At 39.6% G+C, this 19350-nt stretch overlaps 2 protein-coding genes across 2 annotated transcripts in view; both read right to left on the bottom strand.

Moving 5' to 3' along the window:
• Positions 1-1637: 1637 nt before the first annotated feature.
• LOC142101929 (butyrophilin subfamily 1 member A1-like) overlaps positions 1638-19350 on the bottom strand; it is a 113789-nt gene continuing 96076 nt past the window's right edge. Inside the window, exon 9 of the transcript XR_012679155.1 lies at positions 1638-1664. The gene's annotated coding sequence lies outside the window, so the exon portion shown is untranslated. The remainder of the gene's footprint in view (positions 1665-19350) is intronic.
• LOC142101424 (carbohydrate sulfotransferase 4-like) lies at positions 4347-6062 on the bottom strand. The gene has a single exon (XM_075185883.1). It carries the CDS (start codon positions 5866-5868, stop codon positions 4684-4686), a length of 1185 nt encoding a protein of 394 aa, XP_075041984.1. The 5' UTR covers positions 5869-6062; the 3' UTR covers positions 4347-4683.

Genomic DNA, 19350 nt, shown 5'->3' on the forward strand with positions numbered 1-19350 from the left:
TGGAAATAACAGAATAGTAAATGGTCCTTCAGAAAAAAACAACAGTCACTTGCAAATGGTAAACATTAGGTGACTATTGTCTCCCCAGATATTAAAGGGGTATTCGGATCCTATAATATGCCCCAGACTCAGAAAAGATCATAAAGAGGGAAAAAATGGTTGAAAGGAAGTGGAGAAGAAACTGAAACAAGCGCTAATGTAAAAGAAATGATATTATGATAAATGCAGGAAGAAACTAAGAATTAGTCAACTTGATTCATGGCAGTCAAAACTTTCTACAGTATCATATAAAGCATAGCAAAATCTTATAATCCGATACTAAAGACAAGAGGGCATATTTAATAAACTGTGGGTTTGAAAAAGTGGAGATGCCTATAGCAACCAATCAGATTCAAGTTATCATTTATTTAGTACATTCTACAAAATGACAGCTAGAATCTGATTGGCTGCTATAGGCAACATCTCCACTTTTTCAAACCCACAGTTTAGTAAATATACCCCAAGGAGTAACTAACACGATCATTCTGACCCTATAAAAACAAGCAAACGGAAAACTTTTTTGGTGATAAGCATATACTTTACCTTCAGAGTCCTCGGTATCACTGCTTATGTCGTTTCTATAATCAATTACAGACTTTTGCTTCTATGGGGTGTGTAGACTGTAAATTACGAGTGCCGTTGTTCATTAACAAATTGAGGTAATAAAACAGTATAGAAAATGGTCTGAAAGTTCATTTTACTTAGTATCAGGAGAGGGCTGGCAGACTTTAGCCCGGGGGCAAGCACACAGCACTGGCCCATAGGTAGCGGCCCATCCTTAAAGGGTGGTTTTTGGTACAATATATATTTATCTATATAAAAAGAGGCTATTTTAATGTTGCTTAATCCATATATATATTGTTATGCCCAGGCCCAGAGCTGGATTAAGGCTCTGGGGGACCTGGGCACTTTAGACAGGATAACCCCCTATGATGTAGCATGCTTATCATTTTAGACAAATACACAGGCAATACTGTGTGCACTACTGTTAGGTGCACACGGTTCTGCCTTCACGAGCAATACACAGTGAAGTGGGACATACCTCCCAACTCTCCTAAGTGAAACAGTCACCCAAATTCTGGACTGTCCCACCAGATTCAGGACAGTTGGCCTGCTCTCTCCTACCTGTTCTCGTCACTTTCACGGCTTGTGGCTGCTGGTGTCTTTAGATCAGTTGCTGCTTGTCTGGATCCTGGAATGTTGGAGGCCCTATTTGGAAAACAAATGGGTACATAAAATTTAGAAACTTCAAACAGTCCTGGTGTTAAATCAATAGCACCCATATTTTATAATTATGCCTCCCTCCAGCCACAACATTAAAATAATAATATTAACATTTGCTAAATAGATCTCTTTCCCTCCAACCAACCCTGACATTAGATAGCAAACACATTTAATATATAAACCTATTTCCCTCCCTCCAAACAGCCCCAACAATAAATTAAATTGCCCCCCACCACCCCAAAACAAAATAGCACCCATTAAATAACTAGCCCCCTCCTGCACTCCACCCTTAAATAGCCTACCTCCCTCACTAAATTAAGACCCCCTTCCCTCACACATTATATTGACATTCTCCACACACACACACACACACACACACACACACACACACACACACTTTACTGACATGATGCCCATCACTTACTATTCATCCACATGCTGCTCCTCAGATATGGGACAGCACCTGTCACGTGGTGCGCATCCCATGTGACACCAGGGCTCTGAGAGAGAGGGGAGGGAGGGAGAAAGAGGGGAGGGAGGGAGAAAGAGGGGAGGGAGAGAGAGAGGGGAGGGAGGGAGAAAGAGGGGAGGGAGAGAGAGAGGGGAGGGAGGGAGAAAGAGGGGAGGGAGAGAGAGAGGGGAGGGAGGGAGAGAGAGAGGAGGGAGAGAGAGGGGAGGGAGAGAGGCAGGGAGAGAGGGGAGGGGGAGAGAGGGGAGGGAGAGAGGGGAGGGAAAGAAAGGGGAGGGGAACGGATCAGAAGATCCGTGGACAATGATAGTAGGTGGCTTGTCCCGGAGAAGGGGCCTCCCACCAAGCAATAGAGACTTGGGCCGGTCATTGAACTGGCCCAATATAGCCCAGCCCGCCCCTGGTTAGTAACACATGTGTAGTATTTATTCTACTTAGTGCCATGTTTTATTATTTTTGTGGTATTACATTTTTGGAGGCGAGAGGTAGGCCTAGGGGTCAAATTTGTACAGAATACATATACAGGAAAATCCTATATTCAGCATGTATAACTCTGTATATTCTAAATGCCCTTTTCTTCCTAATTATTTCAAACATAGATATTATGAGCAAGAATTTAGGATTAAATTAATGTTAGTAATGGAACCGCATGACTGTTTACTTTTGAGAATCCAGTATGTACAGTATGACAGCAATATGTGCTGAGACAAAATCAAACCTACAAATAAACTGATTTTATGTATATCCGTCAACGCAATGAGTTTTCTGCGGTAACGTAAATGAATGATTGAGTTATAACAAACCAGCTATTGATTCAACATGAATATATTAACTATAAGATTTCTCTTCCAACATGTTTTAAAGTGGAGGTCATTTATGAAGGGCTAAATGCTAGAAGCACAGTGCAAAACTTCTCTTTGGTAGTGGCATGCGCCTCAATTTTCCCAAGTACACCTAGATTTCTGCAAAACCGCACAGGCTTATGCGGTAAGATCATACTTTCCCACTCTCCAGGAGACTTCCGAATCCTAGGTAGGTCTCCCGGACTCCAGGGAGAGCAGACCATTTTCCCGCATCCTGCCCAATTGCTCACACTTCACCTCCCCTCCCTGTAGAGGGAAGAAATAAAAGTCGGCAAGAATAAGCCGATGGGAGGCGTGAGGGCAATTCTTGCAAAGTATTGAATAGGGCACCAGTGCTGCTAGGTTCGTGGAGTGGTGCAAAAACATGGTGTGATAATGCAGAGCGAGATCATTAAATGAGATAAAGGGGTGGAGGGTTCACATTTTAAGGGTGTTCAATTCTGTGCAGATAGGTACCCACCAATTTCAGCTCTGCAATAGTACTTGACTTATGAACCAGATTTGAGCTGGTAGAGATCGAATTCTTACCCTCTACTTTTATTGGGATGCACCTTCCAGTTGCACTTTGGCGGAAAAGTGTATTTCTATGTGCACTTCGCCAAATGTGAAAAAAAAACAATTCAAGCACATAAAAGAGCCGTGTGATAAAGTCAGCCCCTATGCCCCCTCACTCTCATTAATAATTGAAGCCATAATTGAGCGTACACCAAACATGTTTTGGGGGGTGGAAAGGTTTGCTTTAATGAAGGGGTGTTTCTAAAGTGGGAGGGCTTTAAACATTGCAAAGACATTTAAACCTAGGTGCCTTCAGAGAGACAAGAGTAGACGGGCGCCCTGAAGTGTGCCATCTAGATGTACCTGAACAAAACCAAGGCATTTTGTGGTGGGCATGAAATCCGTATTAACAAAACAGAGAAAAGCATTTGCATAGAATGTTATGTTGGTAACCTTTGTTACAGTATCCTACACGGAAAGCGTAAGACACTAGATAAGTAAAAACAAACAATAGGAAATAAGAACATTTTTCTCACAGTATACGTACATTACTCTCTTACTTATACATCATGTTTATTTCCAAAGCCGATAAGAATAGCATCTTAATGTCTGTAAATATTGCAAAAGTATTGTATGTTACAACTTTATTAAGTATTGTTTAATTGACGCTTCTAACCAACATTAATTTTAAAGCAGAACTCACTGATTACAAGATTATTATTATTATTATTATTATTATTATTAATTTTTATTTATAGGGCGCCACAAAGTATCCGTAGCGCCGTACAAGGACAAACAATGGCACAGTACAAGGTGAAACAGCACAGTACAAGTAACAGTAAGCACTATAACTCTGGGGGCTCAGGCACAGCATGAAAGAGAGGGAGGGAGGGGAAAAGTGAGTATAGGCAGGTAACTATGGCCCAAGAGGGTGGGCACGGATGACAGGTTGAGAGTCACAGAGGGGAGCGGAGAGAAGCGAGAGGAGACAGAGGGCAGAGGGACTGAGAGGAGGTGAGCTAAGTAGCTGGAGAGTGCAGTTAAAAGTGATGGAAACAGAAGGTAGGAGAGCCCTGCTCAAAGGAGCGAACAATCTAAAGGGAGTGGAAGACAGACAGACACATGGATGAGATGGAGAGACGGGAGAAACGGAGACGGAGTCGAGGAAGGGGGAGAAGGGAAGAAGGGATGAGAAAGAGAGGTAGCCGACCGGTGGGAGTTTAGGCATGAGACTGGAAGGCTTTAAGATGATATCTAAATATTCTAACCCTGGGAGTCATTTCTGCAGTGCACAATGTACTTAGAGCATCGATCTCTATCTAGTTTATACAACAGAGGTTACCTTTATGGATCAGGACATATGCAGGTACATTCCACCATGGAGGAAGTTCCTGGTCCATCTGTGCATGCATGTGTCGTTATTATACGTTTCACAAAAAAGAAACACTTCTTTTCACACTGTGAAGTTCTAACTTTGCAGTAATAATATCCTCAGCTGCTAAACATAAGTTACATAAATAACATATTTTGTGTGTAGATCTGAACTGTCTTTTCAGATGACATCCATATACTTTGTCTAATATTTCATGTCAATCATGCACAATCTCTTTTAAACCGGATCACTTGATTGTCTCTTTGGTACCATTCATCCTTTATCACTTTAACAGTCATATTTTTCTGCTCATTCATGGATCTCATTGGCAAATAACCAAACAAATCCATGGCCTCATTGCAGCCCTGTTGAATATCCTTAACTGAGTCGAAATCCAGAGCAGTTCTCCACCTTTGGATAACATTTGAAGACACTTTTGAGAAGGCCATGAAACCATTTTCCCCTTTAAACTCCTCATGGGTAACATTGTAAATCCATTGTTTCAGATCCATAGTTAGACGAAGCCCAGCAAAGTTGTAAATTTGTTTTAGACTTTGAATTGGATTGATCGTCAAGTCCTCGTGACGTATAGCCATATAGCGTCCATGCAGGGCCTGAGCTGTTCTGGCCACTTTATTAATGGCCACCTGGGATTTGCAAATCTTTCCCATAACCCTACTTATTGAGATGTTATCTTTCTTATAATTTCCTTCATTCTTAAGAACAATCTTATCCTCAATATCGAGAGGAAAGGATCTCCTTGATAAGGCAACAGCTCGAGGGTCCCTCACGAGATGAAGAATCCGCAGATCAAGGGCAGGGTCTCGAAAAAGGGGAAGAAGGACAGAAAGATCCAGGATTCGGACGGTTTTCATGACCACATGACTGTACGTTCCACAAATCTCTGCCATTTTATCAAAGGGAGTGTTTCTACAACGATGGTAACAGTTGCTGCGATCATAGCCTTCAGAAGGGATAAAGGATGGGCAAGCTGGAAGGGTACAGAGTGCTCGACTTTCTGCAAAGAAACGGAGATCACCAATGTTCTTTCCACCGTTAGGAAGATACTGCCAGAGGGGTGACACATCACAGGTGAAGAGAGAGCGTAGGACATCTCTCACAGGATAATGTAGTAGCTCTGCACTCTCTTTTTTAAACTTCATCCAGGTGGGAAGTCCAGGCTCAAAGAGGTAAAAGACGTCACTGTGGTGGTTAAAAATCTGCCCAAGGAAAGAAGAGCCAGATCTCCAAGAAGAGACAACAAGGACATGGACAGAGTTTGGTTTCAGAGAGGCAGAAGGGGAGAAGGAGTATGAGGGAGATTTGTTGGAGAAAGACTGAGAAAAATAGAAAAGCATTAAAGACATGAAAAGTACTAAGAATACTAACATCAGGCGTAGGGACATGGTCAGGTAAAAATTAGGGATTATGGAAAAAAGAAGAGAATTAGGAAGGGTAATCAGAGAACTGAAGGCATAAGAGAAGGAGGGAAGGGTGAAAAAGAAAAACAATCAGAAGAGATCAGAAATACAGAGAGAATCATGAAGGGGAAAATAGTAGCTGGAGAGAAGTGTAGAAGAAACTGAAACAGAAGCTGAAAAGCAAGAATTTGTGGAGTGAAAAATACAGAAAAAACTAAGAGTTAGTAAACTTAATGATACTTTCTATAGTGTCACAAAAAGCTTAATAACATCTTACTATCCTATACTATAGGCAGGGAGTAGCCAACATGATCAATCGAGTGCTACAAAACTTTTTTGGGTTAAGCAAATACTGTACCTTCAGTGTCCATGGAATCACTGCTTATGACAATTCTATAATCATATGCAGACTTTCAGTCCTGTTGGGCGTGTAGACCATAAATTAAGATTGCATTTTTTTTTTATTAAGGAAATGAGACAGAAACTCAGTCAATAAAATGGTCTGAAAGTTCATCTTACTGCACACTAGCAGGGCTGGGTAACACAATGGTTAATTTCGTCATAAGCCAGTTTACCTACCAGTATGCCTTTGGAGTGTGGGAGGAAACCCACACAGACAAGCGGGGAAGAACATACAAACTCCATACAGATAGAGCCCTGCTTGGAACAATACCCAGTGCTGTCCTTGTGTAGTATTTATTATATTTAGCACAATGTATTATTATATTTTCTGCATTATTGCTTGGAAGTGAGGGGTGGGTTGAAGGGAGTGAAGCTGTACAGAATACTGTTTGTCTTTACACAAGGTAAGTTTATGTGACGCTTGAGTTATTATTAAGTCTTTTTATACAGAAAAAAACTATATTTAGTATGAATATCCTATATACCTCTATGCCCTATATTCTTAACATACCTTAAGACTTTAGATGTAGGATTAAACTAATATTAAAAATACACAATAATACAATTCACATGACCTTTCTAGTCCAAGCTTTATCTACTGAGTATTTACGGCATGACAAGCAAACTGATTCAGCTTGTTTGGAGCTCAGCAGTGTAGGGTAAAAGTTTTCAACTCAACATATGAGAGCTGGTATGCCTCGTGACATCTGCCATATCAAGCATAAGGAGGAAATTTGTTATTGATAATTTATATGAAAAAAGGAATTTGTGTTTGAATGGGCATGAACTGAAAGTACATTGAATGTTTGAATTTAGGTATCAGTCTCTTTATAACTTTCCTTAAATTTAGCATTCACCACAAAACTGACAGTTATTGACTATTTAACTGTTTTTTCTTGGAGAAGTTTCGTGAAGTTATATGATGATAAGTTATTTAGATTGAAAGCACTGTGTTTATTGACATATGACTTTTGAACAGAATTATTGTCAATCAGCAATAATCAATTATTGAACTAATGCAAAAAGAAACTAATGTTCTAAGTTCGCCCTCCCCCAGCGCCCCACCCCCCCCACGATAGTTCTCAGAGCCTGTAGGAGAGAGCAAGCAGACATAGTTTTTTTGCAGGAAACCCACCCTTACTGTTAGCCACACCTTACTCTGATACCGTACACAGCTAAGTATCCTTAGTTCTGTTGCATACATTTGCAGATACAGAGGGGAGATACCTCATTAATTGGAACTCTCCAATCAGTCACACTGTATATGGCCATAACCAAAACCAAGAAGTAGCATTATTTTTGACTCCCTCAACCTCAATATATCACATCTAGCATCTCTGTCACGACAACTAAGGAATCTAGCATACCTACACAACCTCCATGACACCTGGGAGTAAATGTATGAAAGTCTGATTTCTGCAAGTCGCCGGAAATCGTTGACTTTGCAGCTAAAATTTAAAGCGGCGATGGCTTGTAAAGGCAAGTTGTGGAGTGAGTGGAGGCAAGTTTGCCTTTACAAGCTATCGCCGCTTTAAATTTTAGCTGCAAAGTCGCCGGTTTCCGGCGACTTACAGAAATCGGACTTTCATACATTTACCCCCTGATGTGCCAAAAACTCCACAACCAGAATACAATTGTATGAGGGACAGTATCCGTGACATCTTTAGTAACCGGGTGTTCTTTGACTCTGAGCAGCACACCCTAAAAACAAACAAATGTATCTCTTGCATTTAATATCCCAAGTGTTTCAAGTTGAATGCAATTGTGTGAGGGGTAGTATCCGTGGCATCTTTAGTAGTCAGCAGCCAAAAACCAGGGTGTTCTTTGACTCTGAGCAGCACACAACCAAAACAAATATAATTTGTTTCTTTTTTAAGAACCAATTGTCTAAATTTGTATTTGTGGAGCAGTGTGAGAAGAATTGTAAGGTAACATCCCCATCTTTCCCTATCTCATTGGGTGTTCACCTGGTGTGGTGGCAGCTACAAGTAGCCCCAACTTCAAGTAGTATTACTCCTCTTGTCAACCATGGATCAGTCTGAAGATCAAGGGCATCCCAATACCAGTACTGGCAGTAGTAGTACTTTTTCAACCTCCTTATTATTAGTACGTACTACAGAATTCAATTTTCCAACTGACTCCCCTAATACAATTCATGATTCCTAAGAGACATCTTTGCACACTACAGCTGCTGCTGCTGGGGGTGATACATCTATACAGAAGGGGAGCAAGAATAGTAAGCATAGTTTTCCACAACAATTGTCTGTGAAGCAAGCGTTTGCAAGTATGACAGCCAGCAGCCTGCTGCACAGCGGATCACTAAAGCCGTGTTAGCATTGGATGTGCGTAGAATTTCCGGCATCAATGCCTCAGGTTTCAACCGATTAGTCGAGGTCATGTGTCCACACTACTAAATTACATCACAATTCAATTTCTCCTGAACAGCACTTCTCCAGTTGTACCAGGAGATTAAAGAAAAAGTACTTCAGTTCCTAGAAAATGCCATTGTACCGACTGTCCACTTACCTACGGATATGTGGTCAAGCGGTACTGGACAAACAAAATACTACATGACCATGACAGCCCACTGGGTAGGTGTATGGCCGTCAGCAGCAGCAGTGCTGGTATCTTCACCATCATCCTCTTCATCTTTTCAGCATAGTAGTGCTAGCACACAGGCAAACTACTCTTTGTGTCACTGGTTTCACAAAGAAACATATCGGTATCGGTTGGAAAACTCAGGAATGTCCTAGTAAAATGGCTCACCCCACTTAGACTCTCTGCAGGATTCCTCTTTGCCGATACGGGAGCGAACATTGTGTGTTCATTACAACTGGGTGAATTTCAACACGTACCATGCTTTGCACACACAATAAACTTGGAGGTGCAGAATTTTTCGTAAAAAATTAGAGGTCGGTGCAGGAGATGCTGTCTGTGGCTCATAAAATTTCTGGGCATTTTCGGCATTCAGTGACCGCATGTAGATCATTGCAACAGCTTCCAAAAGAATGACCTGCCATGCCACCAACTGAAGCAAGAGATAGTAACAAGGTGGAATTACACCCTTTATATCCTTCAACGACTAGACGAATGGCAAGAAGCCCACACATCAAACCATGAGATACAGAGAGGGGGTACATGTTACCTTACCTTACAGTTTTCTCCCTTTTATTTCCCCCTCTACCTCATGTTTTAGTGAAAGGTTATCAGTGCTGGTTATGCTATTCATTGCAAGAATATTGTTCTGCCTATGTGTGTTTCCTATATCGTTATTGTACTGTTTTTTGCCATTTTTTTGTATTGCCATATAATGTCTTACTGTGTATTCTCCCCTTGTGGCGCCTTATAAATAAAGATAATAATAATAATATTTATAGAACCTTAAAGAGGGATTCCAAGAAGTTTCTGCATTCAGAACCTGTGCCATCAGTTGGTATTGGACACTCTCATCTGCACCTAAGAACACACACATGGATCTCTCTATATATAAATACAGCATCGGTAGAGCATAAGAATTTAGAGATAATCAAAGATTGTCCTTTTAGTCTCCCTCCTCAGGGTTTAACCCATGGACCCATTCCAAACTTAGATTTAAATTAAATCTCAAACATCTATTCATGGTTTTATGTTATTTCGTAAGTTGCTTAGATACGTCATACAGACTGACTTATTCATTTGTTTTTACCTTTAGGTTAGAGACCTTACTTTGGTTCTCAAAAAGTGGGTGCACAGCGGACATTGCATAAAATTATTAAAGAGAAGCCACCATTTACTGCACATTCTGGTTGTTAACTTATCTTACTTATACTGCACTGTATCTCCTTTATAACCCTAAAGTGACATTAATGGGGAGATTCATCCGCGACGTTCCTCAGAGTATCACGGCTGCACATTTTGAACACTACTACGGTCAATCCTCCGCTGATTTTTACTCACACCTCTATGGGACACGAGGAAAAATCAGTGTCTGCGTTGATCTCAGGAACATCGTGGCTAATTGAATTTCCCCCTAAGTATATTACTATGTACTCTATGTTATTATTAAATTAAATTATATTCTATTATAATATATACTTTACAAAATATTGAATTAAGTTAAAACCTAAATGTAGTGTTTCCTAAATATTTATACATGAATATATGTGTATTTTCCCATATCAGTAATCTTAAATATAGATAACTGATAACTATGGACCTGATTCATTAAGGATCTTAACTTGAGAAACTTCTTATTTCAGTCTCCTGGACAAAACCATGTTACAATGCAAGGGGTACAAATTAGTATTCTGTTTTGCACATAAGTTAAATACTGACTGTTTTTTCATGTAGCACACAAATACTTGATAGCTTATTTGTACACTGAAATTTAAAGTTGATATTTGTCTGCTACATGAAAAAACAGTCAGTATTTAACTTATGTGCAAAACAAAATACTAATTTGCACTCCTTGCATTGTAACATGGTTTTGTCCAGGAGACTGAAATAAGATACCTCTTCATTTAAGATCCTTAATGAATCAGGCCCTATGTTTTTAAAATTATATACGTATCCTTAACATCTAAACTTATTTTTGCTATATTTATTATAATTAACTTTTATATGTGTATATCTCATACCCCTTAGTTTATAGTGAATGGTAACAATACAACAATCACCTTTAATTGTCCGTATCCACCTTCCCATTCAGCCCTCTCAAGCACATAGGTTTTTAGGCTATGTATCCAGAAGGACTCCTTCTGACATAAACCCAGGTACCTCTCCCCTCCTCTGGGCATTGCAGTATTGCAATAATATAGATGTTAAAGGTAAGTATATAAATATATGTATATACACATAGTTATCTATATTATAACATATAACATTATTGATATGTGAAAACACATATGTATTCATACATATATATTAAAAAAAACATAATTTAGGGTTTAATTTAATTCTTACAATGTATATATAATAACAGGATAGAAGGTCATAATAACATATATAGTAATATGTGAAGGTAAGATCGCCCTCTAGTGCAGGAAATCTGATTCTCCAATAGTGAATAAATAAAAAAAATAAGGTGCAAAATTGGCCCAGTGCCAATGTTACTAGAAGCGCGTCTGATTAAATGCTGCTAACTCCTCCACACCTCCTCTTTTACCTTCAAATATCAGCAAACAGAGAAGATCAACATAATATAGTATATTAAGAACATAAGTAATGCGCATATATAAAGCTAAAAACAAGTGAGCTTATCTAGTTTATATATCCCTCTAATACCCCATTCACACTGCCTCAAAAACCCTGATTTTTGCCGGGACGAGCCCAGTGTGAACAAATCTAGGGGAATCTTCCCTGGTCGAATGACCCGGCAATTAGACCCGGGTCTTTTCGACGGTTATTCCCTGGTCAAACCTAGGTAGCCTCCAGTCTGAATGGTGAGACCCCGGGTTTAAAAACCCGGGTCTCACTGAATCCTATTGTAAAGTTAATAAAAAACAAAAAAACAAAAAACATCACAAGAGGAGCCAATTAAAGCTCCTCTTGTGATGTTGCCTGTGAGACCCGAGCGGACCCGTGTTAAGTGTGTACACGGTCTACCTGGGAATTTACCGGGGTGTCCTGCACTGTCATCCGGCAATATCCCGGATTCATAAACCTGGGATAGTCAGGACGGCAGTGTGAAAGTGGTATTAGTATCTTCACTTTATGGGAGTGACAGGTCCAGTCCAGAGATTGCCCTTTATGCGTCAACAAGTGGTTACGCATTTCGCCCAGCCGCAGAGGCTCTCAGGACTGATTCAAATTCTGAGCACGCGCAGAACGAAATCCTACAACTTACTCTGAAAATTGGCGTAGTACTCATTGTGTATCAGCCCCTATGTGAATACAGGTAAAGGACAGTATTTATTTTTTATTTATTATTAGTGTTAGCACAAATCTGACTATATCTAGCACAATATATATATTACATATTGAGTTATAATTTGATCAAAACATTTGAACCTGCATCGCAACATTTACTGACAACTGTGCTTGTTTTATTCCTATGTAGGTGGCGACCTACAGAATACAGGTGAGCACAAGAGAGGTCGTATTTCTATTCAACTTTCCTTATACTGCATAATGTTGTTCTGGCTGCTGTGCAGCCAGCCTATAAAGGATTATTTAAGTGTGGTTTAAGATCCAACCTTCTTGTCACATTTTAGCCTTTTAAGTAGCGAGGTGAGTGCATATGATTTTAACTGCATTTAAGTGACGTTTAAAGAATAGCTGTAAGTGTACGGACTCACAAAGAATGAGGACCCTTGACATTGAGTTGTTTCGATCAATGTGTGAACCTCATATTTCCATTGTGCTAGATTTAATTAGTTTTGTACTGGAAAGAAATATCACTGACAACCGTTGTTCTTTGTTGATGATTAATCAAAAGCAAAGATGTATCTTTTAAGGTGTCTTAAATAATTGCTACATCTATTGTTTTAATCTTCCTAACTTTAGGTGTAGTTAAGATCTTCGTTTTTATTCTATTCTTAACATCTTTGTTTTTATAAGCCTGTATTTATTATTATACTATTTACTGATTTTCTAACGCCATATATCCATTAGCAATGCTAAGTCTCATGGGGTAGAAGCTTCATCAGGGTGGACTATTGAGATCTTGGGGTCATTTGGGTTTTTGTAAAACCACTGAAAAATGTTGCTGTGTAGGGAAATCTTTATGCTAATCTTTAGCTTTAGTTGTTAGAAGCAACTAGGAATTAGAATGTGATCTGAGACATGTGGCGTGTTTTCCAACTTGCTGGTATGAACTAGTTCTGATAAGGAGGAATTTGACTTTTTTATGTATGTCTTCATAGACTGTGTATTCTTCTTTGTTTTGTCACCATACGGTAACATCTGTTCCTTTTACCGGGGAAAGTGTTTTTTCTTTTTATTAATGGAACTGAAAGCCCAAGCCTGTTCTTTGACTTTCAGAAAATCAATTATTGCAGCAGAAATTGATTTTCTATAGTTGTAAATGATAAATAGGCTCAATAGACTTATATAATAAGAACAATAACTTATTGCAATAAATATAACTTTTTTCTTGTTCCTGGACTGAAGTAAATACGATTTTATTGACACACTTGATCATTGAAATAGGATCATTGAAATAGGGTTTCTTCCTGAAATTACCTGGTTAAACCTCAGAAACACACTGTTGCTGCCATTTGACAGACAGGTTGTTGAAGAATAACAGTCCTTGGCAACTTCTGCAGCCATGGAAAAAGCAACAGAGACCACAGTTTATTTCCATATTTAGAGAAGTGTAAGTCTTTAAAAACGTATCTGTCAGATGTTAGCAACAGTGCATTCCTATCGTTTAAACAGGCAATTTCAGGCAGAAGTCATCTTTCAAATATTAGGACTTATGCTAGTAAGTTGTAGTGATCAGTGTAATGATGTTAATCAGGCGAGATTATTTTTGAGAGTTTCCTCTTAATTTGTTAATCATCCCTAAATATTTTAATAGTGTCCGCTTTATAAGGATATATGTTATGTGACACAACATAAATACTATGGTAAAAATACTAAGTAATAATATAGTTGCAACTACAATATTCTATCTGTTGGACAACTAGACCGCTCATGGCCAACCTTTTGGTTTCACAACCTGTGTTCCTGTCGGCATTGAGGAAGTCTTGTAACTTGTATACCACTGGGGCAATTTGTGAGTAGTAGTAAATGTTTTTATAATGTTACTATCAAAAACTGACTATACTGTAAACCGACTTTTAGGTGGGAGAAGGAATACTTTTTTTAATCACCCCATTGGGTGACAGACACACAGCCACTTGTGGCTGTTCATGTTAACACGGACACTTGCAGTTGCAAACACAAACCTATTCTCAAACTCTCTTATTTGGACACATAAAACACTGCTTACAATACAAAGTCGTGAACACCACAAAACACTAACGTACATACGGCCCCAGTGCTCCAGTTCTGGCATCATATGTAATATTTGTTTATTAGAAGTAATGCTGCTCTGCTCACAAACCCGAAACAGATGTGGTATATGAATTTGGTACAATAAGGAGCAGAGACAGTGGTGCAAGATACTACATGGTAATGTTTAATCTCATTGCTTTGTGTGTGCACCCTTGCTCCGCTACGAACACTCCTTTGGTTCTACCCCCAGCACAAAGCGACCATGCAGTGGTGAATATGGAGAGAAGAGTTGAAATGGGCAATCTCCTTCAAACGTGCACTAAAAACTCTTCTGTTCCTCAAAGCCTACCAGCCATTCGCCTAACCGTCTCTCCACATTTGGTTTTTTCACCTCTCCCTTCCTCTGTCCCCTCTGTCTCGCTCCTTTTGCACCTGTTCCCCTCCTCTGACTCCCTCTTGTGCCTCTTGTCTGTTTGCCCTCCCTCTAGGATGTAAGCTCTTATGAGCAGGGCCCTCTTCCCGCCTGTCTCTATGCCTATTCGTTTCCTCCAACTTCACTGTACTAGCTATGCTTGGAGCTTTTGGAGTCTTGGTATTATTCGTATATTGTTCTGTACTGTTTTACTCTGTATGGTCTGCTAGGGAAATCTTGTGGCGCCTTACAAATAAAGGAGAATGATAATAATAATAATAATAATAATAATAATAAAATGTGCTGCTTTTATATAAATAATATCTATAAATAAATCTCTATAAGTAGCATGCAAGTTTAAAAATGGCCACCGTATGCTATTTATAGAGGTATATGCGCTTGATTTTGTGACTATAAATATATATCCTGAATTCGGAATATGAATATTGTGTAGTATAAAGCACAAAGTGCTGCACGCATGCGCAGTGTGGTCATTGTGATTTTCCGCGCAGCAAGTCAGATGAAAAGTGGGCGCATGCACAATAGTAAAAATGCAGCCAGTATGGGCTGTTTTATTTCTTTATTCTCTACTGAGAACGAGGTTCTGCAAATACGTAATGCGCCATGCATGATGCGGACACATGCACAGCAAGGATTTGTCATTTGCCAATAATTACAAATGTTATAAATAGAAGCCTTGTTAATGAGACAACTTATATGACCCCCTGTGGAAGTCCTAGAGTATCTAAAAGACGAAACGCGTTGGAAGAAAAATTTGCTACACTATCCAACTATTGATTAGTGGTTTAAAGATTCCAAAACTGCTAAAAATCTTTATGGTGTTCCAGAGTTGCCCTTGTTAATCACCTGGATACAGATAAGTTTATATTTGGAGTTGTTTGATGTACATGCAATATTTTTAGATTTTGTTTTAATAAATTAATTTTTGTAAAGGTATTACACTATGTTTTCTATATGCTTCTAATTCAACACTATATGTACTGAAGGAGAGGTCTGAAGTGCAGAGAGCTCCTGAATGAGAGGAAATATACACAGGTTTTTTTTATGAAAGTCGGTACGTAGGCCTTCTATGTATATTCACCACTTGTGAATATTGGTGTGGTCCATCACAAGTTTTGAGTGATATGACAAGGATTGCTACAAATGATCACCTTTGGAAACGTGGTATAAAAGAAGAATGGATGGTATTAGTCCACTTTATGTGTTTGTTTTAAAACACTGGGGTGTTGTTGAACAAGCAATAATGCACTATTGTTGGGTTTTTTTCTATGCCGGTCCTATAAGTTTGTTGTCTGATCTATGGAGCGGAGCCATGAATAACAGTGGACCATTATGATACAGTTGAGCAAGATTTATTATCTGTTACAGTACGCAGATATATAGAGTCCCACACTTGTCTCAAACACATAAAGACCACAAAAAAGCGCTATGATGTGGTCTATATCATACACATTGTCTTCTCAAAAAAAAAAGGGAAGGTTAAACACCATCCCTAAATAAATCAATAGCTTGTCTTTCTCTGTACGGTGGAGATCTGGAGATCTTCTAATGTACTATGGAAACTGTGTCACACACCACCCTCTTGTGGTTCAACTTATATTAAGAGTACCTGTTTGGATCACTTATAAAAAGCTGATTATCTTCAAACCTTTTCTTTCATTGGAAAGGTTAACTTCTTATTCCAGTTTTACATCCTGGATTTTCTCCTACGGATGTGGAACGACAACATACAAGAGGAGCAGTGTAGTGTAGTATGCAATACTATTTAATCCATACTTGCCAACATGGGCGGGGCCAAAATGACGCGATTCCCTGCAATTCACATCTTTGAGGCTCCCATCCTGCCTATTTCACTAGGAAGTAGCTAGGATGCGGAACAATTGCCTGCTCTCCTGTAAATCTAAGTATAAGGTATAAGACCTACCGGCTTCCCGGTATCTTCAGCTGTCTCCCCGACATCCCGGGAGAGTGGGCAAGTATCTTTTAATCTTTTTTAATGTTTTCTGATGTGACCTTATAGTGCGCAGCTGCTTGTGCGTATAGTGTAGTCTGTTTTGTGTATACAGCAAGTAACATTTAGGCAGATCGTGCTTACACCCAGATTCAAATCTAAAAGTATCTTGAGATACGTTTGGATTTTAATCTGGTCGGAACTACACACAAGTTTCCGGGCTCGTTTTTAAAACACAACTTGCACGTCCAGACATGAATCAAGCCCACTGTGAGTGAGTGGAGAATAGTCTATTATGGTTATTATGCTAATATTACAGTCACCTACATAAGATACCAATCAATTTCAATGCCATTTCAATAGCATGTGATGCATTAAGTGTTCATTTAAAGTTCGCTACGTCTGTTTTCTACGCTTAAAGCTGCACTAACACCTACGTAAAAGTTTTTACTCTGGTGGTCCCTCCCCTTAGCTGGAGACTCACTATAAGCTGTTTTTCCTGGACTTAACCAACTTTTACTGTCGATGGAGAAGGGGTGTGAGCAGAGAAACAATTACAAGCCACTATGAATTGGTGCTCCTGCTCACAACCTCCAGTTTTCCAAGTATTAGGACCACTGTAATTGATAAGCCATTAGAACCGAGATAGTAGAGGTCTTCACCTTTAGCAGTCGCCTTTTCCGTAGAACTTTATATGTTCGCAGGTACTCAGAAGCCCCCAGGACTTATCTCTGTGGTAGAAGAGGCTTATCAGATTAACCGTAGCAGCGGGTAGAGAAACTGGAAGACTGAAGGCGGGAAACCGGAGACAAGTCTACGTCACGGTTCCATAGCAACAAGAATGTCAGGATACAGGTCATAGATCGGGGACAGGCAGAAAACAAGCAGGTTCAGAATCTTAGCAAAGGTCAGGGTCACAAGCAAGAATAGCGAAGTTCAATATTCAGGCAAAAGGTCGGGGCTACAGGCAATCAGGCAAGGTCCAAAGGTTCAGGCAGGATCACAACAGGAGATCAATCAAAAGGTCAGAAGACAGAACAGGTCAGCAAATACACCGGCAGGGAACGCTATAATCGCAGGAAAAGCCCTTCCTGCCTTAAATACATGAAAGAGCCAATCAAAAACTAGGAAGCCCAGCAGGAAGAAATCCGCCCCAGGAGTAAAATTATTAATTTAATCTACTTGCTCACGCGCCCGGCTGCCCCTCCAGTCAGGTATCAGCGATTCAGGAGCTAAGCATCCTGACCGTTGCCTTGGCAATGGCCGGAGCGAAACCGGAAGTGACGCCCCGTCGTCATGGAGACGGCTGGGACACAAACAGATGAGCACAGCGAGTCATGGAGGGTAGAAGCACCGCTGGGGCTCGTAACACCAAGGCCTCAGGTTAGGTAAAGGGTCACTGTAGTAAAATCTTCTACTGGAACCCTAATCCTAGTATTCGTATCATATGCACCAATTACTTATAGGGAAATATATAAAATACTTGTGAAAAGTCCAAAAATATCACATTCACGACACTACCTAGATCCCGGAAAAGCTGATCAGATTAGTTTGGCAAGTCACCTGACATGGTTATTAGTATATTTTATGTAATATATATCTGAAATACATGCCTTAGAGTCTGTCAAATATATTATGCACAACTAGGGGTGTAGGAACTGAGGGGGCAGTTGTCCCCCCATGATTTCTGTTGGGTGGGCAAAGACTGTGTTTTGCTCCCCTATGAACTTCTACGCAAAAGCCTTCATGCAACTTTCTGAAGTCATGGTGTCTGTTCTAAACTTGTGAAACTTTTTTAAATGATAGATTGTCTTAGTTTAACTACCAAAAGTTCTGTAATATACTTTGCCTTAGTATAGAATTAATACAGATTGATTGATATGTTTATTTAAAAAACTCTAAGTGTTCCGTTCATAAACATTTACTAAATGACCTGTATTGATGATGAACTACTATTCACTTTACTTTTACCCTGAATTTCGTGTGGTGTTTCCAGAAACAGACATGAGATATAGCAATATAAATGTATGGCACATACCATAACCAGTAAGGCAGAGACTATAGATTTAAAAATACTCGCAATCAAATGCGATTACACTGTTAACAAAATCTGAATAAACACTGGGTTAATGACTCTGATAAATGTAAATTTTTAAGATGAACTACTGAATTTATCTATCTTTTTAACAACTATTGTACTGATTGGTAGTTAATATTACTAATAATAATATTTATTTAATAATGTACAAATACATTCTTAGTCAACCCCTGAAACACTGACAAAAATTACAACTGTCGTAAAACGAGATACCAAGCGCGAGTAAAAGTGGCTACAAGCCCTACAGTAGTCCTTGGCCTTTTGCCCCACATGAAAATTTTCCTTCCCACGCCCCTGCGCACAACTGATGTCCGGCTTACGTGTCTATAATATCCCAGCTCTCGCTTTGTTCCTTTTTTAAATATTGTAACTTTTAAAAATAATAAAGGGTGCTCATGTCACCCCCTCCTCCACCATATGACTGAAAAATGCCAAGCACAGACATGGTTATTGGCAACACAAATATTAAGGGTGCTGGCGTCTGTAATGAGTAAACTATGTGAACTCTAGCGCATCTGGTGAACAGTTCCTATAAGAATAAATAACATTTTTATCTGAACCCCGAAGTGCAGGGGGCAGGGCCATGCAGTTCTCTGCGCCATGCTCCCTGTACTTCCCACATGGCTGCATCATTGCGTTGCGGGGGGAGCTGCGACAAAAATAACA

Source organism: Mixophyes fleayi, chromosome 9, assembly GCF_038048845.1.
Source record: "Mixophyes fleayi isolate aMixFle1 chromosome 9, aMixFle1.hap1, whole genome shotgun sequence".
Classification (NCBI taxonomy): domain Eukaryota; kingdom Metazoa; phylum Chordata; class Amphibia; order Anura; family Limnodynastidae; genus Mixophyes; species Mixophyes fleayi.